The sequence below is a fragment of the Microcaecilia unicolor genome, chromosome 13, assembly GCF_901765095.1.
Source record: "Microcaecilia unicolor chromosome 13, aMicUni1.1, whole genome shotgun sequence".
Classification (NCBI taxonomy): Eukaryota; Metazoa; Chordata; class Amphibia; order Gymnophiona; family Siphonopidae; genus Microcaecilia; species Microcaecilia unicolor.
In genome coordinates, this window is record NC_044043.1 from 85822100 (window position 1) to 85847198 (window position 25099).

The window sequence follows — 25099 nt, forward strand, 5'->3', positions numbered from 1 at the left end:
AAAACAGGGAACAATATTGCAAGGTCTTCAGTTTTCCTTCATACCTATCAAATTCAAACATGCGTGGGATAAACATAAAGGAATCCTGCTCAGAAGAAATGGATCCTAAGGAGCTTAGCCGAGATTGGGTGGCAGAGCCGGTGGCGGGAGGTGGGGATGGTGCTAGGCAGACTTAAACGGTCTGTGCCAGAGCCAGTGGTGGGAGGCGGGACTGGTGGTTGGGAGGTGGGGATAGTGCTGGGCAGACTTATACAGTCTGTGCCAGAGTCCGTGGTGGGAGGCGGGGCTGGTGGTTGGGAGGCGGGGATAGTGCTGGGCAGACTTCTACGGTCTGTGCCCTGAAAAGGACAGGTACAAATCAAGGTAAGGTATACACAAAAAGTAGCACATATGAGTTTATCTTGTTGGGCAGACTGGATGGACCGTGCAGGTCTTTTTCTGCCGTCATCTACTATGTTACTATGTAAATGTCTATTTTACACTCTAATAATCTTCTTTGGCGTAGCAGCAGGTGCTTCGCTTGGAATAGCGGCTTGCTATTTTCTGTGCGGCAGTCATAACCGCTTCTTGCGCTGTGGTTATAGCCATGCAAATGCCATTGCTGGTATTGTCTCCCAACAACAATTCTGTTTCCTATGTCCTCTCCCTCCCTGGTGCCAGCTGTGGTTTTATCCTGTTCACAATTAGCACATCATTATCCACTAACAGTATTCATTAACCAAAGAGGCTGAATAATCAATCAATTAACAGGTTATTAGCTGAACCACAAAGAGCTTTAAATGAGCTAATCCCACATTTTTGCTACAGTGTTTTGTTAAGTGGGGACTGCCTACGTGGGAGTCCCCCCAAGTGTGCTTGAGTTGTGTGCATGAAAACAAAGCCATGAGTGCAGCTCACAGTGTAAAGTCTCCCCTTGTCAATGGGCTGGACAAATAGGCCGTGTCCCTGAGAATATTGAGGGACCGATGCTCAAAGGCATGTGGTAGAGTCCCCAGTCCATTGGAGCCGACTCTGTGGGTGCTTGAGCACCCCCAATATTGAGAAAATTCTTTGTATGTGTCCAGGGAGGGGTCATTTCCATTGGGCTTAGCACCCCCAATAATTTTGAAAAGTTGGCTCCTATGCCTCAGTCTACCACAAATATTGTTAAAAATATGGTAAACAGTAGAGAATGACGCAGGGATGGGGACGGGGACAGAGCTCACGGGGACGGGGCGGGGACAGATCCCATGGGGATGGGGCAGGGATATGGGGACAGAGCCCACAGGGACAGGGACTAACTTTGTCCTTGTGTCATTTTCTACTTTGAAGTCTATTAATGAACTGGACTGTTATTTATGTTTGGTTCATGCCTACAAAGATATTTTGATCTTTTGGAAAAACAAGCAAACATACTGGCCACAACTAGCAAAATTTCCATGGGAGATCCTGTACATCCTGCTACCAGCACACCTTCTAAGAAGACAACTTCTATTCCAGGAAGGACTGTGGATGACAGGAGAGGTAGACTGAATCCTGAGATTATTGATGACTTCATATTGATCCACAGATTAAAAAAACATAGCAGTGCTTCATAGGGCATATTTTTCCCCTCTAGGGTATATAGAACGGGTTGTATTTTATACCCCTGGACATTTTAACAGTGTGAATTAGGATTCCTTGGTGTTGGGGTTGGAAGGGTAGAGGGTGGTGGTGGGAAGGAGGGTTATTATAGCTGCTCATGGTTATTATTGTTTCTATTTGTAATTTATACACAACAGTTGTACAGCATATTGTTCCTTTTTATATTTTAATAAAAAGATTTAAATATAAAATCATAAGTGTTCAAGGCTTCTGCAGATGAGGACAGAGCCCACGGGGACGGGGTGGGGATGGGGACAGATCCTGCGGGGACGGGGTGGGGACGGAGACAGAACCTATGGGGCGGGGGCGGGGACAAACTTGTCCCCATGTCATTCTCTAGTAAACAGGCCCTGGCCAGTGCATCCCAGGATTCACTGCATGGGGCAGGGTGCTGCCATAGTGAAGATGATGGTCCCCAGAGAAAGAAGTGGGCATTGCTCCTGTCTCTCTTCTTCCAGGTACGATGGGGGCCTTGGGTTAGGGTCAAAGAGGGGGGCACTAGACTACCAGGAAGGTCTCTTTTTATGGGACTGTGGGGGGGGGGGGGGGGACTAGACTACCAGGGAGGTTTTTGGTTATGGCCCGGGGGGGGGGCAGAGGGTTAGGACTACTATTGAGTGTATAAGTGAGGGTGGGGGCCCGAGGACTATTAGACCACCTAAGAATATTTTTTAATATTGAGAGGAGGGGGTTCAACTAGGTTGGGCTTATGGCTTGGGCAGGAGGTCCAGGAAGCAGTCTGGGGCAGGGTAGTTGGGGTGGAGGGAGAGAAGCTCCTCAGCCAACCCTTCTACGCTGTCCCGGTCCTGGTCCAAAGTTTCCCATGCTAAACATGCTTGGGAATCTTTTTTAAAACATTGCAGCGGGGTAGTTAAAGGCCACATTTAACCCGCACCAAAACCATTAGAGCAAATGGGGCACACTAATGCCAGCGCTAGTCCGATGCTAATCGTCATTAGCACTGGTGTTAGATTTTATTTATTTATTTGTTGCATTTGTATCCCACATTTTCCCACCTATTTGCAGGCTCAACGTGGCTTACATTGTTCCGTCATGGCGATCGCCATTTCCAGAGTGAGAGATACAAGTGGTATTACATTAAAGTTCATGATTGACAGAGTAGATTAAGCAGTCAAGTATAAAGAGTTCATATTCGGAATGAGAGATAAAGTGGTATTGCGTTAAAGTTCATTCGTGGTAGAGTAGACCTTGGTAGTCGAGTATAGAGAGTTAAGTTTTATCCAGTTCTGGTTTCAGTTTCGTTGTCTGGTATTTAGGATGGATCATTGTGGTATGCCTTATTGAACAGGTTGGTCTTCAGTGATCTCTGAAAGTTAGTTAGGTCGCGCATTTGTTCACAGCGAGTGGTAATGCATTCTATAGCTGCGAAGCTGGATGCATATGTTAATTTATATTTTAGTCCTTTGCAGCTGGGGTGGTGGAGGTTCAGGAATGTGCGTGCTGAACTTTTAGTGTTTCTGGGTGGTAGGTCTATGAGGTCTGACATATAGACCGGGGCCTCACCGTAAATGATTTTATGAACCAGAGTGCAGATTTTGAACGTAATATGTTCTTTAGGTGGGAGCCAGTGTAGTTTTTCTCTTAGGGGTTTGGCGCTTTCGTATTTCGTTTTTCCGAATATGAGTCTGGCTGCTGTGTTTTGGGCTGTTTGGAGTTTCTTAATGATTTGTTCTTTGCATCCTACATAAATTGCATTGCAGTAATCTAAGTGACTCAGCACCATTGATTGTACCAGGCTGTGAAATATTTCCCTTGGGAAGCAAGGTTTTACTCTTTTGAGTTTCCACACTGAATGGAACATTTTCTTTGTTGTATTTCTTTCTTGTATGTTTTGAGCATTGGGACCTGAGTTATCGTAGCTGTCAGGACATATGACAACGAAAAGACCCAAAAGACATGTCTTGTACATTATCAATTCTTGAAGTTATTTGAAAGTCTCTGTCTTCTGCCCTTCTTGCTCTCTAGAGCGGTGCTGTATACCCAGCCAGTCAGGTTTCCAGGATCTCCGCAATGAATATGCATACCTAGGAGGCAGTGCATGCAAACGCAGGGCCGGTCCTAGGGTCTCTGGCGCCCCCTGCAGACGATGAGTTGGCGCCCCGCGCGCCCCCCCTCCGGCACCCGCACGCCCCCGCCCCCCCCCCCAGCATCTCCTTTCTCTCTTCTCCCACCCTGCCCCTGTCCAGCGATTCTCCTTCGCCCGATTCGCCCCATCCCCCGCCGCCCTTGGTGCTTTAAATCTTTAATTTACCTCCGTTCCAGCAGCCGCGTCATTTGAAAGCCCTGCCCCGTCTCTAGCCTTCCCTCCCTTTGTGAGTTCGTTCTGCAGTCCCGCCCTCGAGGAAATGATGTCAGAAGGCGGGACTGCGGAATGAACTCACGAAGGGAGGGAAGGCTAGAGATGGGGCAGGGCTTTCAAATGATGCGGCTACTGGAACAGAGGTAAATTAAAGATTTAAAGCACCAAGGGCGGCGCAGTATGGCGGCGCTGCGCTGCAGTGGCGCCCTTGAAGGCAGGCGCCCCCCTGCGGCACTTACCCCGCTTACTGGGTTTAACCGGCCCTGTGCAAACGATTTCATTATTCATCGTGGAGATCCTGAAAACTTGACTGACTGGGTGTGCCCCAAGCAGGGCCGTGCCAACACGGTAAGCGAGGTAAGCATGGCAGGAGGGCGCCATCCTCTGGGGGGCGCCCCGCCGCACCATGCTTACCTCGCCCTCTTCTCCCCAGATCCTTTTCCTTTTTTTTTTTTGTTTAAATTTACCTCTGTCCGGCGGCAGCGTAGCGTTAGTGAGAAGGAGGCGGCGCTCCCCCGCCCCGACGTGTCAGTCTTCCCTTCGCTCAGTTCGTCAGAAGAAGGCGGGACACTGAGCGAAGGGAAGACTGACACGTCGGGGCGGGGGAGCACCGCCTCCTTCTCACTGACGCTACGCTGCCGCCGGACAGAGGTAAATTTAAACAAAAAGGAAAAGGATCTGGGGAGAAGAGGGCGGGTAGTGTAGCGATCGTTTTCGGTGGGGCAGGGCGGGTAGTGTAGCGATCGTTTTCGCGGGGGGCGGGGCCAACTGCAGGGGGGCGCCGGAGACCCTAGGCATGGCCCTGGCCCCAAGGACTGGTTGAGAAGTACTGCTCTAGGGTGTACATTTTTAGGACTTATGCCTCACCCCATTGGGTTACAGTGTAAATTCTGTACTATTGAAGTAGCCCTTATCAAACTGCCTCTTCTTTGCTTCTGACCTCTGAAATTGATCACAGGACCCCCATATAGGGGGACCCTGCAAGTGGTTTGCACAGTGGCGTTCTCACCTCTATACGTCTGCAACTTATCATTCCCCTGGCTCTTGCCCCAGTCTTGTCACACTTAAGCCTGTGTCTGTGACATACGAGAAACTATTTAAGATTATCTTTGAAAAGCCGGAATAGATTCTGCCATTGAGTTAGCTAATGGCCTAATATACAAAATCACTCTTATCACTGGAACACCTGGAGCAAAATCAGATTGGAATTAATTTGGTTAAAACTAATTTTTGGAGTGGTTCTCTCTCAAAGGTGTTGTAAAGGCCATGCTGTGTTGGGGGCTAGGGATTTAATCAGTTTTGCCCAATCTCAAATTAACACTAATCAAATTCTGTGGCCGCAGAGGCAGTTCAAAACGCAATATGCTTCTTTAACAACAAGAGATAATTTAACTGATGTGGTAGTAATAAAGCTGGGAACTATCCAAAGGACTTTTTATACAATGTATACACCGTGCTGGTATTCATACGCTGTACTCTGATACATTCCTAAAGTGATATGATTTAATTAAATTGGGACAAAAGAGCAATTTCTAGGTCAGCCTCTCTGGTTCAGGCTGACTGGGGTTGGAAATTGCAGTTCTATAGGAAAGGGAGGGGGGAATGTTCTTATGGTGACACCTAGTGGCTGATCAAAGCAAAACATTGGCATAAACTTACAAGAGAGAAGCATCTGATTCTCTTGGTTAGAATTACAAAGTTCTTCAAAACAGGTTTGTCAAACAGCTCTACAGACCTGAAAGAAGACGAAAGTGTGCTGAACCGGTTAGTCAGATCTGCGGAAAGAAATCTCTTCTACAGATGTGCAAGACAAAAATTGTCAGCTGCAAGTGAACTACAGGCACAAGCAACACAACGTTTGATATAGTGAAAAAAGAAAGACAAATGTTAGATGAAGAAACGGGGATATTGCTAGGGTTTTTGATAACATAATACTTCATCTTTCTTCCTTTTTCTTTGAGCTTTATTGGAACCAGTACTGAAGCGTTTGTGACTACCTAAGTATTTTCTTGCAGGGCCGCCGAGAGACTGAGTCGGGCCCGGGGCAAGGCCGCCCCCAGCCCCTCCCCCCGAGGATCGCTACCGACCCTCCCCCCAATCGCTACTGCTGTCGCCTTCTTCTCCTGCTCCCAGGCCGCCGGCGCCGCAGTCCCCCAGTCTCCACCTGCCTACACTCAGCTCCCTTCTGTCTGCAATCCGACCACCTTCATTTAAAAAAGACAAAAAAAAAATCTCAAAATTAGCAGCGCAGCGCCTTCTGCGTGAAAGCGGCAGATCGCCTCGGGCGGGCCTTCCCTCACTGTGTTCCGCCCTCGTGGAAATAGGAAGTTATATCAGAGGAGGGCAGGACATAGTGAGGGAAGGCCTGCCCGAGGCGATCTGCCGCTTTCACACGGAAGGCGTTGTGCTGACGATTTTGAGATTTTTTTTGTTTGTTTTTTTAAATGAAGGTGGTCGGATGGCAGATAGACGGGAGCTGAGGGTAGATAGGTGGAGACTGGGGACTATGGCACCGGTGGCCTGGGAGCAGGAGAGGGCGAGAGACCCCTGTGCCCGGGCCCTCCTTGGAGTTCCGGGCCCGGGGAATTTGGCCCCCCTGCCCTCCCCTCTCGTATTTTGATAGAACACTCATTTGGCGGCATTTCACATGCCATACTCTTTTCAATAACAGTCTTTTCTAAAGACTAGCTCATTTTTATTTTACAAGACGTAGTACTAAGGATAGACGTGATTGTTAAATGTACGCGTCAAGACTCCTGAGGCAAAGCACGTATGTGCCGAAACATGGTACCGTGTCGAGTCATTTCAACTGAGCCTTAAATTTAAAAAAATCGTGGAATCCAGTATAGCAAATGGCGTTCTGTTTGCATGCAAACATCTTAGGTCATTAACAAAATAAATTGACACGTAATAAGGGCCTGGATTATCGCAAATTAGTGTATTGGACTCCAGAGGCAAAAAAAGAGGTCAACAGGGAATATTGGAGGGGTGCAAAGGGGGGAGGGGGAGGCAATGGAGTGGAAAGGATAGAGAGGGTTAATGGTTGTTAGGGTGGTGGAATAAAGTTGAAGGCGGATAAAAGAGATGGCAGTGACAGCTGGGCTCATCATGCCACCCTACTTTTTGACTCACCAGCCACTGTTTGTTTGTTTGTTTGTTATTTTATTGTATTTATTTATTTGGTTTTATTTACCGCCCTTTTGAAGGAGTGGAGTGGAGGAGTGGCCTAGTGGTTAGGGTGGTGGACTTTGGTCCTGGGGAACTGAGGAACTGAGTTCGATTCCCACTTCAGGCACAGGCAGCTCCTTGTGACTCTGGGCAAGTCACTTAACCCTCCATTGCCCCATGTAAGCCACATTGAGCCTGCCATGAGTGGGAAAGCGCGGGGTACAAATGTAACAAAAATAAAATAGATACTATTGGAGATTCTACATGGAATGTTGCTATTCCACTAGCAACATTCCATGTAGAAGGCTGCGCAGGCTTCTGTTTCTGTGAGTCTGACGTCCTGCACGTACGACTCACAGAAGCAGAAGCCTGCACGGCCACATTGGTGATCTGCAAGGGCCGACTTCTACATGGAATGTTGCTAGTGGAATAGCAACATTCCATGTAGAATCTCAAATAGTAGCAACAGTGGAGGAGTAGCCTAGCGGTTAGGGTGGTGGACTTTGGTCCTGAGGAACTGAGTTTGATTCCCACTTCATGCACAGGCAGCTCCTTGTGACTCTGGGCAAGTCACTTAACCCTCCATTGCCCCATGTAAGCCGCATTGAGCCTGCCATGAGTGGGAAAGCGCAGGGTACAAATGTAACAAAAATAAAATAGATACTATTGGAGATTCTACATGGAATGTTGCTATTCTTGGAGATTCTACATGGAATGTTGCTATTCCACTAGCAACATTCCATGTAGAAGGCTGCGCAGGCTTCTGTTTCTGTGAGTCTGACGTCCTGCACGTATGTGCAGGACGTCAGACTCACAGAAGCAGAAGCCTGCGCAGCCACATTGGTGATCTGCAAGGGACGACTTCTACATGGAATGTTGCTAGTGGGACTCTGGTCATGTCACTTAACCCTCCATTGCCCCATGTAAGCCGCATTGAGCCTGCCATGAGTGGGAAAGCGCGGGGTACAAATGTAACAAAAAAAAAACTACACTCAAGGGGGCGTATAGCAAGAATAAGTCAAACATAAGCAATAAGACAATTACAGCAGTAAAAATATTCAAATAAAAATACAAATATTGGTGTGGAGGGGCATAATCGAACGCGAACGCCTATGTGTAAGAACGTCCATCTCCGAGAACGGGTCCGTGAAGGGGCGGGCCGAACCGTATTTTCGAAAAAAATGGACGTCTATCTTTTTTTGCGAAAATACGGTTTGTGCCAGGCAAATGCATTGGATTTGGTCGTTTTTTGAGCTGGGCGTTTTCGTTTTTTAGTGATAATCGAAACCGAAGCGGCCCAGCTCAAAAATGACCAAATCCAAGGCATTTGTTCATGGGAGGGGCCAGGATTCATAGTGCACTGGTCCCCCTCACATGCCAGGACACCAACCGGGCACCCTAGGGGGCACTTTTACAAAAAAAAAAAAAAAAAGTAAAAGAGCTCCCAGATGCATAGCATCCTTCCCTTGTGTGTTGAGCCCCCCAAATCCCCCCAAAACCCACTGCCCACAAGTCTACACTATTACCATAGCCCTAAGGGGTGAAGGGGGTCACCTACATGTGGGTACAGTGGGTTTGGGGGGGTTGGACGACTAATAAGCATTAAGCAGCACAATTGTAACAGGTAGGGGGAATGGGCCTGGGTCCACCTGCCTGAAGTCCACTGCACCCCCTAACAACTGCTCCAGTGACCTGCATACTGCTGCCAGGGAGGTGGGTATGACATTTGAGGGTGAAAATAAAAAGTTGTGAAACTTCATTTTTTGTGGTGGGAGGGGGTTAGTGACCACTGGGGGAGTCAGGGGAGGTCATCCCCGATTCCCTCCGGTGGTCATCTGCTCATTTAGGGCACTTTTTGGGGCCTTATTCGTGAAAAAACAGGGTCCAGGAAAAGTGTCCTAAATTCTAGCTAAAAATGCATACTTTTTTTCCATTATCGGTGAAATGCGCCCATCTCTGTTCGGCCGATAACCCCGCCCCAGTTCCGCCTTTGCCACACCTCTGACACGCCCCCATCAACTTTGTCCGCATCCGCGACGGAGTGCAGTTGAAAACGTCCAAAATCGGCTTTCGATTATACCGATTTATTCGTTTTTGGGAGATAAACATCTATCTCCCGATTTGGGTCGCAATATAGGCGTTTTTCTCTTTCGATTATAAGCAGGATAGTATACTACTTACAATGTCAACACAACAATAGGCAGTAAAAGATTTTAATAGACAGGGTGTGAGCAAAGATGGAACGTACAGATAGATAAGACAGAGTAACAGGAGTAAGACAATAAGGGGACCTTTTGCAAAGCCACACTAGCATTTCTAACTCACGGTAAACGTTGAGACGCCCATAGGAATATAGTGGGTGTCTCGGCATTTAACACAAGCTTATTTTTACCGTAAGCTAAAAATGCTAGCGCGGCTTTGTAAAAGACCCCCTAAGGGGACTAACTTAAAAGAAAGTTGCATATGCTTGAATATTCTCTTCGCTAGGCGGGAGTGGATAAACTAGCACACGCATAGAACAGTTTCACGGAAAGCGCTGATGTTCTACGCATGCCCAGGATAAAAAGATGACAACCACTCCGTAGGCGTGTGTCCAGTGATGTCACATGGAGTTTCCTTTTTTTTTTCCTACACCACAACAACTTTTTAGCACTACTGTTATATGAGGGACACAGATATATAATACACGCACATGGCACATTTTATACACACGTGCGGATACATCTAATTGTATTTGTTCCCTACCAGACTTGGTGATTGCCTTTATTATTTATTGCATTTGTACCCCACATTATCCCACCTTTTTGCAGGCTCAATGTGGCTTACAGGGTGTTAATATGAAAAATTCATTACATAATCTTAGATACAGTCGGTAATAATCTGGAGGTAGAAAAGGAATAAATTAGAAGGTGTTAGGTAAGGTTGTGTGAGGGCTGTTATAAAGCATTTGGGTGGTGTATGGAGTGATTTGTTTCATTAAGGATTATTTTTGTAGGCCTTGTTGAAGTACTATGTAAGTCACATTGAGCCTGCAAATAGGTGGGGAAATGTGGGGTACAAATGTAACAAATAATAAATATGTCCTGCTCTAATGCATTAATTTAGGGGTCAGTATTCAAAAGGTTCCTCTAACCAGCTAAGCAAGTGCATAAAGTTAGAACAGCATACTGGGAAAGACCAAAGGTCCATCAAGCCCAGCATCCTGTTTCCAACAGTGGCCAATCCAGGTCACAAGTACCTGGCAGAAACCCAAACAATAGCAACATTCCATGTAGAACCCCAAAGAGTAGCAAGATTCCATTCAGAATTCCAGGTACATAAGTATTGCCACACTGGGACAGACCAAAGGTCCATCGAGCCCAGCATCCTGTTTCCAACAGTGGCCAATCCAGGTCACGAGTACCCGGCAAGATCCTAAAAATGTACAAAACATTTTATACTGCTTATCCCAGAAATAGTGGATATTCCCCGTCCATTTAATAACGGTCTATGGACTTTTTCTTTTTTTTAAACTCCGCTAAGCTAACCGCCTTTACCACATTCTCTGGCAACAAATTCCAGAGTTTAATTACATGTTGCTTGAATAAAGACTTGTGTTGGACTTTACAGTGTCTGCTTGGGTATTGTTCAGCAAAAAGACTGCCCAATTTTATGTGCTGAGTTAACCAGGCACCAGTCAATATATTTGGCCGATGCCCGATTAACTTCCGGGTCAGCACACGTACCTGAATATTCAGTGCCGGAAGCTGCTCATGCCCCAGCATTGAATACCCAGGGATTAGTTTAGCCTGCAGCTGTGAGTGGCTTCCAAGCCTCTTACCGTTGCGGGCTGAAAATTGCCTCCATAGGGGATAGTTTAAAAAGCTTTTTTCTGCATGTAAACCCTGTCTTATAATCACATAAAAAAGTGGGCACATGTGATCTGTGCTTAAGTGTTCCCAGGGGCATAATTTGAGTGGAGTAGATGCACAGATTTTGTAAAATACACATGCACACACATTAGGTTAGATTCTATATATTTTATTTATTTATATCATTTATACCCCACAGTTTCCCACCGCTGGCAGGCTCAATGTGGCTTGCAACATTTAGTAAACAAACAGTAACGTACAATAAATTGAAAGTGATATGGGTGGCATAAAGGTACAGTGTTACGAGAAAGTAGTTAAGTTCACAAGGTCTTTATAGGAGTTGGAGTCCAGGAATCATGGAGGCAGGACGGGATCTTTAGGGTAAGCTTGCCCAAATAAGTAGGTCTTAACATAGTAACATAGTAGATGACGGCAGTAAAAGACCTGCATGGTCCATCCAGTCTGCCCAACAAGATAAACTCATATGTGTATACCTTACCTTGATTTGTACCTGCCTTATTCAGGGCACAGACTGTACAAGTCTGCCCAGCAGTATTTCCCACCTCTCAACCACCAGTCCCGCCTCCCATCACCGGCTCGGCACGGGCCGTATAAGTCTGCCCTCCACTATCCTCGCCTCCCAACCACCAACCTCTCTTCCCCCACCTGCTCCGCCACCCAGTCTTGAGAGACTTCCTGAAAGTCAGATGATCTTGAACCATTTTTACTGTTTATGGCACCTGAAAAATCCAAACGGTATAAAAATATGCCCACAAAGTATGCCCTATATGTTAGAATCAGTTTAAATTTCTGCACGGTATGTAGAATTACGTCGAGCAGCTCTTCATTTGGTCGCATCCATTTAGGCCATGTTTTACTTGGCATAAATCCTGATGCCTAAATTAGGTGCAAAGTGGGTGAATTCTATAATAATGCGCATAGATTGTAGAAATGCCCATAACCCCGCCCACTTTTCAACTATGCGATTTAGAATTTAGGCGCACCACGTTACAGAATAGGGGGGGTGTAAATCTCAATGGATGCCAATTAGTGCTGATAATTGCTTGTTAACATCCAATTAACAGCGCTGAGTAGCTAGTTAACCAATTAAGTCACACGCATTGTTATAGAATATGCTTAGGAGATCAAGGCGCAATATATAGAATTTAGAGGATTGAGGACAGGCACCTACATTGCCTTAATAAAATAGGCTTCCAATAGGCTTTCCTTTTTTGGACTTCCTGCATAGGTGTCCTGTTATAGGTGGCCTTATTGTATTGTTATCATGGAAGCTCAACAACACGGGTTCAACTAAGAGTTCGATGAACAGTTTCCCAATGAAGTCAAGCCTAGCTTTCTTGTGAAGTGCACTGTGGGAATCTGGTATGACAAGGCCGGTAACAGATTGGAAGAGACTGCCATTAGAAAGAAACAGAACGGGAACAGTCATAGAGGTCATCGTATTATGATAAAAGAAGTAACTTAAAGTACGAATAAAAGATTTTGCATAATTGTAAAGAAGAATCATATTCCAAATGGGAAGTGAAGCACAGTTGATGTAACCCATAAGGCCCCTCTGTTAAATCAAAGGAAATTGTGTAGAGACACGGCAGTTGAATTCCAATTTCTTTAATGTGGTAACGTTACAGAGCCAAAGTCTAAGGAGGCCCACTGTTTTGCATAATTGTTTTATAGCCCGTAATGGCGCAAAAGAATATTATTTCCTTTGTGTGCTTTCATTTTTGAATCTTTTTATGAGCCCTGCCAAATGGCTAAAGACCCTTGCATTTGAAGAATTCTTATCACTAGACCTCTTAGGAAATGCATTATTTTATATTTTATTAGCTTGCAAACATAAAGTTTGCAATCTCTTCATCTGCTGTTAAGTACCGTGCATGCTCTGCAGCTCGCTGTGTTGAAAAATGGAGAAGCAGAGCGTCCGTTCGCACGGTGAACAATAACTTTACATTAAAGACCTCTTAATAATGAATGAGGCTGTTGTAGACAGCCTTAAATTTGTGCTAGATATTATTGTAAGTAAACAATATTTTGGCTCCCTGGAACTGTGGAGAAGCAAACTAAAATATTAACTGCGCCTTCTATATTTTGCTGTTCTTTCGTCTTGACTTTTTTCTTCTTTATTTCACACTCCCACCATGTCCTTTCCTTTCTCCAGCTTTCTCATTCTTTTTCACTTTAACTCTTTTATAGATTTTTACTTAATGAATTGTTTTTCTTTCGTCATCATTTTTCTTTCTTCCATCTTTCTTCTCCATATTACATATGTGATATTTGAATTGTCACATTTATATAGAAGGCTTGTAAATAATAAATGATACTGAAATGGTTCCTGGAATCTGTAGTAGGATTACTAGAGCTCCTTGTAAGTCTACACAGAGGATAAACTCTTCTGCAGAATATATTTAATCTTCATTGCATCAAATATTATTAATCTATAGAATTCCACTTTTGGAAGTAGCTTGGTGATGCCACCATGGCTTTCTTTTCATTCGAACTGACCTTGTGAATGATTATCTTGTACAGAAGAGCCTGCAGCTTAACTGCTCGGGCAATTACCGATAACCGTGTGTTTCTAACAACATACCTTAACTGATTACTGCTCACTCGCCCTAATCCTGTTATAGTCAGGGCATGCTAATCATCTCAGTGTAATGTGTACCATTTCATTGCTTTCAGAGTTCTTTTTTCTTTTTCTAATAGAGTTTGCGCTAGGAAGAGCTGGTCATAATTTTATACTGTATATTTCAGATAAACTGATGCCAAATAGAGCGTTTGGGACCGTTTTTTTGAATGTACAGAATAATACAGTGGGCAGGTCACTAAGAGGTTCTGCTGGTATTGGCACAATTTTTGAAATGTTAAGTACATGGCTTTCTTCAAGCTCCTCTTATTAACCTACTAGTAAAAAAGCCCCGTTTCTGATGCAAATGAAACGGGGGCTAGCAAGGTTTTCTTCTGTGTGCATGTGGGAGTGTGTGTGTTCCTGCCCTCTCTCCTCTCCCCCCTCTGAGTCCTTCACTGTTACAGAGAGAGCGATTTGATTTCCTGCTTTGCTGTGTTTTCCTTCACTGTTTGTGTTAGAGAGAGAGCAAGGGCGGGGCAGACACTCATGGGGAAACAGGATATCTCTCCCCCTTCACACTTCCGGCTGGAGGCTTCATTTAGAACGTTGGTGTTGCCTTTTATATATAGAGATAAGTGCATTCACTCTGCAGCCCCTCACTACCTCTCCACCCTCATCTCTCCCTACACTCCTTCCCAGGAACTCCGTTCACTAGGTAAATCTCTCCTAACTGCACCCTTCTCCTCCACCGCTAACCCCAGACTCCGTTCCTTTTATCTTGCCGCACCTTATGCCTGGAATAGACTTCCTGAGACGCTACGTCAAGCTCCATCCCTGGCCGCCTTCAAATCCGGGCTAAAGGCCTACCTGTTTGATGTTGCTTTTGACTCCTAACTTTTCACTTGTTCATCACCTTTATCTTGTCTTCCTCTCTTCAATAGTCCCTTATCCCTATGTGTCCTATCTGTCTGTCTTACCCTTATCCCTTATTTGTCCTGTCTGTCTGTCCGGAATTAGATTGTAAGCTCTCTTGAGCAGGGACTGTCTCTTCTTCATGTTCAATTGTGAAGCACTGCGTACGACTGGTAGCGCTATAAAAATGATTTGTAGTAGTAGTTCTAAGAAAGACACAGATTTAGAGCTGCTACACTTGGGTATTGTGTTCAAATCATGTCTGCTTTCTGCTGCTTGGACTCAGGGTTAGGTGTTCTACAGAGATGCCTTCAACCAACTCATGGGGATGACATTCTGCATGTTGAAGAAGACAGAAACAGATACATGGAGAGGGTGGGGGGGGGGGGGGGGGGAGAGTGCATGTGTGAGAGAGAAAGAGAAAAGTACATGTGTGTATGTATGAAAGAGAGGAAGGGAAGAGTATGCATGTGTGTGTGAGAGAGGAGGGGAAGGTACATGTATGATGTGTGTGTCAGAGAGAGAGGAAGGGAAGAGTATGCCTGTGTGTATGAGAAAAAGATAGGAAGGTACGTGTATGTACATGTGGAGAGGAGGGGAAGGTATATATATGTATGTGTATGTTTCAGAGAAAGAAGGGGAAGAGTGGGTGTGTGTGTGAGAGAAAGAAAGGAAAGCATGTGTATGTGTGTGTGAGAGAGAGGAGAGAGAAAAGAAAATTCAAAGCCAGTGTCCAGGCATTGGCCAACATTGAATTTCTGGATTTATTGTCGGCAACAGTCCGCAAAATGTTGATCGCTGCTGGCTGAATATCAGGCTCTAAATGTTTGTTTATTTTGTATTTGGTATTCCGTCTGTCAACATAAACAAACAAGGCGGTATACATTCTAAAAGTCAACAAACAAAAACAGTAAATAAAAGGCAGCACCTTATATATATTTTTTGTTTGATGGGTTTTATTTTCAAATTTGTCTCATAATAATTTTCTTATCTTAGGAAGTGTCAGTGTCTGCCATCTACAGCTGATGCTATGATACGATATCCCAGTTGCCAAAAATGAGATCCAAAGTGGCATTTCATTCACATAAAGGGGTGTTTTTTATATTTATTTAGATTCTGCTCACACCTTTTTCAGTAGTAGCTCAAGGTGAGTTACATTCAGGTACTCTGGATATTTCTCTGTTCCAGGAGGGCTCACAATCTAAGTTTGTACCTGAGGCAATGGAGGGTTAAGTGACTTGCCCAAGATCACAAGGAGCAGCAGTGGGATTTGAACTGGCCACCTCTGGATTGCAAGACCAGTGCTCTAACCACTAGGCCACTCCTCCACTATAATGTCTAAATCTGATTTTGAATGATTTGACGTTTGGCAAAGCGGAGTGGCCTAGTGGCTAGAGCACTGGTCTTGCAATCCAGAGGTGGCCGTCCAGAGGTGGCCAGTTCAAATCCCACTGCTGCTCCTTGTGATCTTGGGCAAGTCACTTAACCCTCCATTGCCTCAGGTACAAACTTAGATTGTGAGCCCTCCCGGGACAGAGAAATATCCAGAGTACCTGAATGTAACTCACCTTGAGCTACTACTGAAAAAGGTGTGAGCAGAATCTAAATAAATAAATAAAAGGGCCCCTCAGTACATGCAAATGGAAAAACTAATGCAGAACAATTGAGGGGCACTTTTACAAAGGCGCGGTAGGCTCTACGCGTGTGCCAAAACAAGACTACTGCCAGGCTAGCGCTCCCCCTGCTGGTAATTTCAGATTTGGCGCATACCCATACTGCCGGGACAAATTCCTACCATGCGCGGCACTTCTGGTGTTAATCAACAGTTGGCGTGTGCCGACCAGTCACCGAGCGTGTAGCGCGTGAGCTCTCACCGCTAGATCAAAGGGTGGCGTTAAAGGCTCAGGCTGTAAATAGGCGAGCGCTGGTTTAAATTTTACCACAGGCCTTTTTCCCGGCCCATTGAAAAAAAAAGCTCTTTTTCCCAGATGCGATAAAAACTGGCCCAGCACATGCCAAAAACACGTGCCCACACTACCAGAAGCCACTCTTTGCCACGGCTTAGAAAAGGGGCTCCCTTAGCGCATTCCGTGTTAGGCCATTTTTGCTTCTGTAAGCACGCTTTAGCACCTAATGCAGCGTAGTAAAAGGACCCCCTAAAATTATTAAGATGCATTAATGGAATGTGGGTAAATGAATGAATGTCCTTAATAGGTTTTCTCTTGGAAAAAGGTGCAAAATCCATCAGTCAAAAGTACCTACAGATGTTCCAGTATGGAAAGTTTGAAAATTGCCCTCTGTGTAGCGTAGCCCAGACAGGTCACCGATTTGCTTAGTTAACTTTTGCATTTTCTAAGATCTGTATGATCCCGCTCCACACTTTATTTAATAGCTTCTGCCCAGCTCGAGCAGTTGTAACGTTCAACATTTCAAGTTTTATTAATATTTCTATTAGTACTGCAGTAATGACGGCTAAAGAAGAGCAAATTTGCATAGATAAATTCAGTCAGCACAACGCGCCGTCAAAGTTGATAATTTGATAGTTCATTGAAAACAATTTTGTATCATAAATCTTATTCTGCAAAAGCTAGTGAAATGTTTAAAAGCTGCATTAAATGTCAAACATGTCCTGGAAGTATATTGTATTTTTTTTTTAAATAAATACATTTGGTGGCTTAGGAGCTACACAGGGATCTTTTAAATTAATTTGTAGCCAAGTTGCTTTGCTTAGCTCCTGTGTTCACGTTTTTACTTCCAGCTGTGAAGCTGCAAAACAAAATATGAGAAATCGTATTTCTTTCTGTGTTCAAATCTTCCAACTCAAATCACTTTTGTCCCAGTACAGTTATGACCTAACAGACTTCCAATGGGCTTTAATATAATCTCATTTTAACAAGTCTTTTAAAATAGCTAATATAATTATTATACATTAGAACAAAGGCACAAACAAATATGTATTGAAAATATAGGTCTATTGACAGAATCAGAAAAAATTAGATCCAATCTTCAGCAAATATAATGAATGACCTACTAATAATGAGCTGAAAAATGCTTAACTATCTGTCTTCATTCAAATGCGATATCCAAATGATTGCACCTTCTATATTTGTTAAAAGTGGAGAAACAACCTCAATAATCAAAGCATGGCAATCATACAATGTTTACGTTCAATGCCAGTAGAGAATCCACGAACGTGGAGAACTCAACAAAGTCCCACGGATAGTCACAATACAACAAAGCAGTGGGTAAAAAACCAGGAGTCCCAGAGTGGAGATGAACAAAATTTTATTAATCAATATATCGACTCGACTCGACACAACATTACATTATGTTCACATATTGTTTTTATTTTTAGACTCCTGATGTAGGCCTTTTGGCCGAAACACAACGTTGTGTCGAGTCGATATATTGATTAATAAAATTTTGTTCATCTCCACTCGGACTCCTGGTTTTTTACCCACTGCTTTGTTGTATTGTGTTCAATGCCAGCAATCACACGATTCCGTTCTAATCATTGGTCTGTAAACTCTACTTGCGTGCAAGTAAAAGGCTCTACCTGGGATTATATGCACCCCATAAAGAACAACTTAGGCAACTGCTTCAATACACATATTACTTAGCTTGAACACCTTCGCCCAACGGGGCTTACCGTTTCACCATTACAATTGGCTTCCTCAGGGGGCCAAGCAACTACCAGCAAGTCATATCGCCTAAAAATCACAGAAATACACAAATCTATCACATCCATCACTTAAACTTAACAGTATAAGCAAAAAAATAAAACAATCACTGACACTACCTTCAACAATGGCGTCCACGATCTCCAGGATGTCGGAAGTGAAGTGAACGCACTCACCAAAAACTCTATCCACCTATTTAAAGTATAAGCCCCACCCCCCCACCCCCATGATGGTAAAGGGGGAAAGTGAATTGAAATTACAATTAAAAGAACACAGACCATTCAATTAATGAATTCAAACCCCTCTGTAGCACATTGTTTGGAGAAAGATCATTCTTTTGACTCTTTGAATTGCTTTGCCATTGACCATGTCCCCCACAACAGTCGGCAGGGAGACAGGAATAAGGTTTTGATGAGAAAAGAACAGAAATGGATTTTCATGCTACAGTCTCTGGAACCACGGGCTTTGAATTCATTAACTGAATGGTCTGTGTTCTCGCAAGCCTGTGAGAACCTGCTGCAGCACACCACTGCTCATCTGCCATGTCTTCAGAGGCTGCCAGGCCTGTATCTTTGTTTGGCTGCTGAGGGGCGCCACTCAGATCCTTAATCTTTGTCTCCACTGTGACGGCCCTGTGCAGACCAGTTCGGTGGGGCCTCCCCGCCCCCACCTAGCCCCAAGGATATTGGGTGACCTAGGTGCCCCCCCCCCTTCGCAAGACATTGTTTGGCCAATACTCAAAGCGGAGTGGCCTAGTGGTTAGGGTGGTGGACTCTGGCCACTTCAGGCACGGGCAGCGCCTTGTGACTCTGGGCAAGTCACTTAACCCTCCATTGCCCCATGTAAGCCGCATTGAGCCTGCCATGAGTGGGAAAGCGCAGGGTACAAATGTAACAAAAATAAAATAGATACTATTGGAGATTCTACATGGAATGTTGCTACTACTGGAGATTCTACATGGAATGTTGCTATTCCACTAGCAACATTCCATGTAGAAGGCTGTGCAGGCTTCTGTTTCTGTGAGTCTGACGTCCTGCACGTACGTGCAGGACGTCAGACTCACAGAAGCAGAAGCCTGCGCGGCCACATTGGTGATCTGCAAGGGCCGACTTCTACATGGAGCTAGTGGAATAGCAACATTCCATGTAGAATCTCAAATAGTAGCAACAGTGGAGGAGTGGCCTAGTGGTTAAGGTGGTGGACTTTGGTCCTGGGGAACTGAGTTCGATTCCCACTTGAGGCACAGGCAGCTCCTTGTGACTCTGGGCAAGTCACTTAACCCTCCATTACCCCATGTAAGCCGCATTGAGCCTGCCATGAGTGGGAAAGCGTGGGGTACAAATGTAACAAAAATAAAATAGATACTATTGGAGATTCTACATGGAATGTTGCTACTATTGGAGATTCTACATGGAATGTTGCTATTCCACTAGCAACATTCCATGTAGAAGGCTGCGCAGGCTTCTGTTTCTGTGAGTCTGACGTCCTGCACGTACGTGCAGGACGTCAGACTCACAGAAGCAGAAGCCTGTGCGGCCACATTGGTGATCTGCAAGGGCCGACTTCTACATGGAATGTTGCTAGTGGAATAGCAACTTCAGGCACAGGCAGCGCCTTGTGACTCTGGGCAAGTCACTTAACCCTCCATTGCCCCATGTAAGCCGCATTGAGCCTGCCATGAGTGGGAAAGCACGGGGTACAAATGTAACCACAAAAAAAAGCGATTTAAGCAGGTAGGAGAGGCTCCTGCCTGGTTAAATCGCTCGGGACCACCCAACTGCTAATATTCATTGGCTCTTAACTGGATAGTGCCTGTTGAATATCGGCTCTGACCAGACGCCAAAAAAGAGGATAGCTCAGGGGTGGTACAGGGGACAGCATTGGGGAGAACCACTGGTTACGTAGGTGCTGGCAGTATTCAGTGCCGCGACCCATATAGCCAACCCGACCAAGTTAGGACAGTTCAAGAGGTCATGTCAGCCATTTTGAACTAGCTGCCACTAGGGACAGAAGTGAGTGGGCCTTGCTCCTGCCCCCACTGGACCACCAATAATAAGAGTTAGGCTGGGGGTGGAGGAAACTATCAAGCCTTTGGGTGTTGGAGGGACATTCTGGGGGGGGGGAGGGGTTTGGGGAATGTCATAGGCTGGGGAGAGGATGTCTGGAAGGAGAGAGGCTGTTTCAGAGGAAGGGAGGCAGCTTGAAGGGAGAAAATATTTTTATAGAAAGTTATGTGGGTCCCAGCCGATATTCAGCCAGGACCCACATAAGCTCTTGTGGCCAGGACAGTTTAAATTATCCCTGGATATTCAGTGCCAGGGCCCGCACTGAATAACCAGGGCTAATTTAGGTGGCCAAGGACAGTGTCTAAAAAACCCCACAGACCACCGCCAGCTGAATATTGAAACTTGTGCTTTTAAATATTAAACTATGAGGACAATTTGCAAGTCATTTACCCAGACAACTGGCCACCCTTCCTGCAGGTAAAAGGATGCATGAATGGCTCTTTGAGTTTATCTGATCTATTGTTTTGCTTTGACTGCAGTTGCTCTTTGCTGCTTCTCAGAACCTGCTGCTCCGTTCAACTGCCTGGTCTTGTCTAAAGGTTGAGATGGCCCTGCCAAGCACAAACTGCTTTTTAGCATAGTGGGCATGATAGAAAAGAAAGAGAGACCTCACTGGTTAGAAAGTATCAATTTTTAAGTCCATTCGTTGAAGTGCTGTGATTTAAAAGTCCTGAGAGGCTCAAGATTTTTTTTGTTTTGTTACTAGAAACTTAAAAATAGGAACATATTGATTTGTATATTTTCCTCTCCACTTACTTCCTCCTTCTTTAACTTTAGCACCTAAATGTAAGCACTGTTTGCACGCTAAAATTATAGGGCCCAATTCTCAAAGCGATGTAAATCGCTTCTGGCTACCGAAGTGGTGATATTCAGCCGCCCTTAATCAGTGATGCTGAATACCACCACAGACCATCCCTGTACTGTCCGGTTAGTGCCGGGGCAGTCTCCGTGGGTGGGACTTAGGTGGAGCATGGGAGGAACTGGGATCTATTGCCATATTCAGACTGCTAACCGATTAGGTAAATGACTGAGTTCCAAAGGTCTGAATATTGGCCGATGCCCGGTTAGCTTCCAGGGTTTGGCACTAGCTGTCTTGCATTCCCCACGACCCCAATCCCCCTTCCTTCCCACCTTGCACATATTCTAAGGCAGGCTAAGGTCCCCGCGCCCACCACCCACCCTGAGAAGCACCACCAGGTCTACCCATGACTACCTGGTGTTCCGGTGGGGTCCCTCCAGCCCATTTTACAATAGCTGTCATGATGGACAGCAGCGAGATGGCAACTGTCCTGTCCATAGGATCCCATTGGACCACCAGTTATTCATGGGGGGTGGGCTATGGGGATGGGCAGGGGGCATCAGGCTGCCAAAGAATCTTGGTGCCCAGATATCATTATAGAATTCATGCAAGCTGCATCTAGGTGCCCAGTTATAGAATCAACCCCTTAGCTTTCTATCTACCAGAATACCGCTGCCAGACTCATATTTGGAAAAACTAAACATGAAAGTGCAAAACCCCTAAGAGAGAAGCTTCACTGGCTCCCACTCAAGGAACGTGTTGCATTCAAGATCTGCACGATTGTACACAAAATGATTCACGCAGACGCCCCAATCTACATGCTAAATCTTGTGGACTTGCCTCCCAGAAACGTCATAAGATCATCCCGCAAATTTTTCAATCTGCACTTCCCCAGCTGTAAAGGACTAAAATACAAGCTGATACATGCCACCACCTTCTCCTACATGAGCACGCAGTTGTGGAATGCATTACCTACAGCCCTAAAAGCTATTGACGAAATAACTAACTTCCGCAAATCTTTGAAGACACATCTCTTCAACAAAGCCTACAAAGAGAACCCTTAGCCTTACAAACTACCTCACAAAAATACCTCACCAATCCACCCAGATATTAAAGTCCACCTCTATACTACCTAATACCTTCCTTCTCTCTTCCCTTACTTAATCTTTGTACATTACTAATTGTATCTGATATCATGGAATGATTATGTCATAACCAAACTCTGTAAGCCATATTGAGCCTGCAAGTAGGTGGGGAAATGTGGGATACAAATGCAATAAATAAATAAATAAATCTATTTCATTTTGAATTTCAGTGGTATGGAGGGCTGAGAATTGCTGCAAGCTGGAATGTCTTTTTTTTTTTTTCCCTCCTGTTTAATCAGGACTTTCTGTTTTGTCTCCCTAGTGTCTTTATGGCTGTTACGTCCATTCCTCCATCATCCCCACTTTCCACAGGAGATGTTACTGGCTTCTCCAGGTAAGACAATCGATGGAATTTATTTAATACAATAGCTGCTTATGTTGTGCAATCTGGATTTTATTTGGACTTGGAACGACTATACGAGATCTGTTGCTCGTCTTGTTTTGGCTTTTGAAAATCTGCAAGTGACGCTCAGGTGTTGTCGGGCTTCATGGCGTTTTTCTGCAGAGCTGGGAGTCGGTATGTCCTGCGACTATCAGCGTTAAATAAATGGAATTGGAACTGATGTGTAGAGAATTCCTCTGCTCACTAGATCATGTTGAAAGGTTCTCCTACATTGTGTTATTGCGGTGGTGAATAATGGTGTTTGGACAAACACAGTTCCAATAATAGACAATGAAACCAACAGAGAGCCATATGGAGCAGGTTTTGGGCAGAGGAAAGCACGAGCTGGCTTGTTTAGGCACATTTTGATATCAGCATGTCCTTTTTGCCCAAGGATTTAATATCCTGCAACATCCAGCCAGAGCAAAAATTCCATTGGAGAAAGAAAAAAAATCTTTCAAACTGAATGTGCGTAAAAAAGCAGGGACTTTTTGCCTGATTTTGGTTTTTAATGATCAATTTTAGACAAAAGTCTCATGCTGATCTTTGCACCCTTTTTTCTTTCCTAAAAGCCTCAAAACATTAACTTCCTGGGAAAAGATGCCATGTTTCAAAATTGTGTAATCAAGCGAGCAATGCAGCCCTTTTCACACGCATTTTTAAATAATCTCTTCTTTTGCCCAAAACATCAGATTTGGCCCGGTGCAAGCTCCATGGGTATGTGTTTCAGACACACCAACGGTTCTTGTGGCAGATAGAGAACTCAATGTTTTCATTTAATTTTTAAAATCGATATGAACTGGCTATTTGGCCCTCTGTCCTCTTCATTTAAATGGTAAATATAATGTGAGACAGATGGGCCTGAAAAACAGAAAAGTAGCTTTGCATTTCTGACAGAAGCTTCCGGTTTGAGGGTTTTCAAAGCTGAGTTGTTTTTACTCAGATCACTTGTCAGCTCTGCATCACTTTTTGATGGGTTTCTTTTAATAGGACTCCTACAATTTGATGGAGTGGGGGTTTATAAGAGCAATTACATTATGTCTGCATCACTCATGTATCAAATAGTAAAAAAATATATATAATCCAGGTGCGGCAATGACCTTCCAAAATGATAAGAGATATTGCCTTCCTTCCTCTTTTCTATTTTCTCCTGTTGATGTGAAGAGCAGTCTCTTTGTGTGCAAAAATTAAATTTGTATTATTCCCCCATGTAAATGTTTTGGTCGGCACTATTTCTCCCGTGAAAAGATTTGGAGAGTGGTTTCTTTCTCGTTCAGGAAGCTGGGTAGCTCTGTTTCTCCTTACGAAGATTTTCTCACCATAAAAAGCCGTGGTTAGCATGTGATTTGGGTAGCGATGAACCTCTAATGTTCCCCTACGAGGATATGTGTAGTATTACCTTCTGGAGGGCAGTGTCCCCACATAGGTTCGTTTGGTGCCTACCATGAAAGTAATGAACCTCATTCTTAAACTAGGGTACATAGAGTATGATGTCGATCTATCAGGCTTGCTGCTAATGCTTGCTGTAGTACTTGCATTGTGTCGGAGAGTTTTCTTTTGGAGTTTAGAAGATGTTAAATGTATAGGCAACATATTAGGATGTGCTTGGGAAGTACTTTGAAATCAAGTCAATACAATTGTGAATATCTCTGTATCTCCCTGCCGCGTTTTCTTGGTGCCTGACTGCATTTCTTGGTGCTTGAGGATATCTCTCTCCAGATGATACACAGAATAATCACATGGCACTGATACAATTCTGTTCTTGTGTTTTTTTTTCCTTAACCAATGTCTCCCCATCTGAAAACTCAAGTAGTGATGTTACATCATATGGAGATATAGGCAGCAGCGACTCCCCATGTGAAAGCTTGAGTTGCATTATCACAGCACTGCCATTAGGGGGCGATTCTATGAAGAGGGCACCAATATTCAGGCACCAAGAACATGCATAAATGACCAAAATGCATATGTGCATGTATGTACGAACACATACATATGTAAATGACAATATTCCATAAGAAGGTGTTTAAATGCGACGATTTATGTATGTTATTCTGTAAGCGGCTTAGAATTTTGGAGACGGTGCAGGTTATACATTTTTTTTTAATACAGTAAAGTCTCGATTATCCAACGTAAATGGGACCGACCTGTTGTCGGATAAGTGAAAAGTAGGATAATACGGAAAATAACGGTAACCCCTTAATGCATAAACAGATTGTAAAAGCAGGGTCCTGGGTCACAACAGTGCTATTTTGCAAAACTTACCTCTGTGCTACTCCGGAAAACAGAAAGAGACATGATGATGTCACAGGGGAGGGGGGTCTGTCGGATATGCCGGCTAGTGAGATTAGCAAAGGTCAGATAATCGAGACTGTACTGTAAGTAAAATCAAGAAAGAAAGAAAGGATGGCGTGGAGTTTGAAAGTTGGCATAGATATGGGTGAAAGCTGGGTGGATTGTGGACAGAGCACGTAGCTATGCAAGTAAATTATTCTATAATTAACGTGTTTGTTAACAATTTAGGTGCAAGCATTTTGCAGCAGCTGTATGGCTGGTGGAAGTGGTTGCAGAC

The 25099-nt window shown here is 44.5% G+C and overlaps 1 protein-coding gene across 1 annotated transcript in view; it reads left to right on the top strand.

The window, feature by feature from the left end:
• The window catches only part of CAMTA1 (calmodulin binding transcription activator 1), a 2140984-nt gene that overhangs the window by 1209739 nt on the left and 906146 nt on the right, over positions 1 to 25099 (top strand). Inside the window, exon 5 of the mRNA XM_030186102.1 lies at positions 22411 to 22482. Within this exon, the coding sequence (XP_030041962.1) occupies positions 22411 to 22482 (72 nt within the window). The remainder of the gene's footprint in view (positions 1 to 22410; positions 22483 to 25099) is intronic.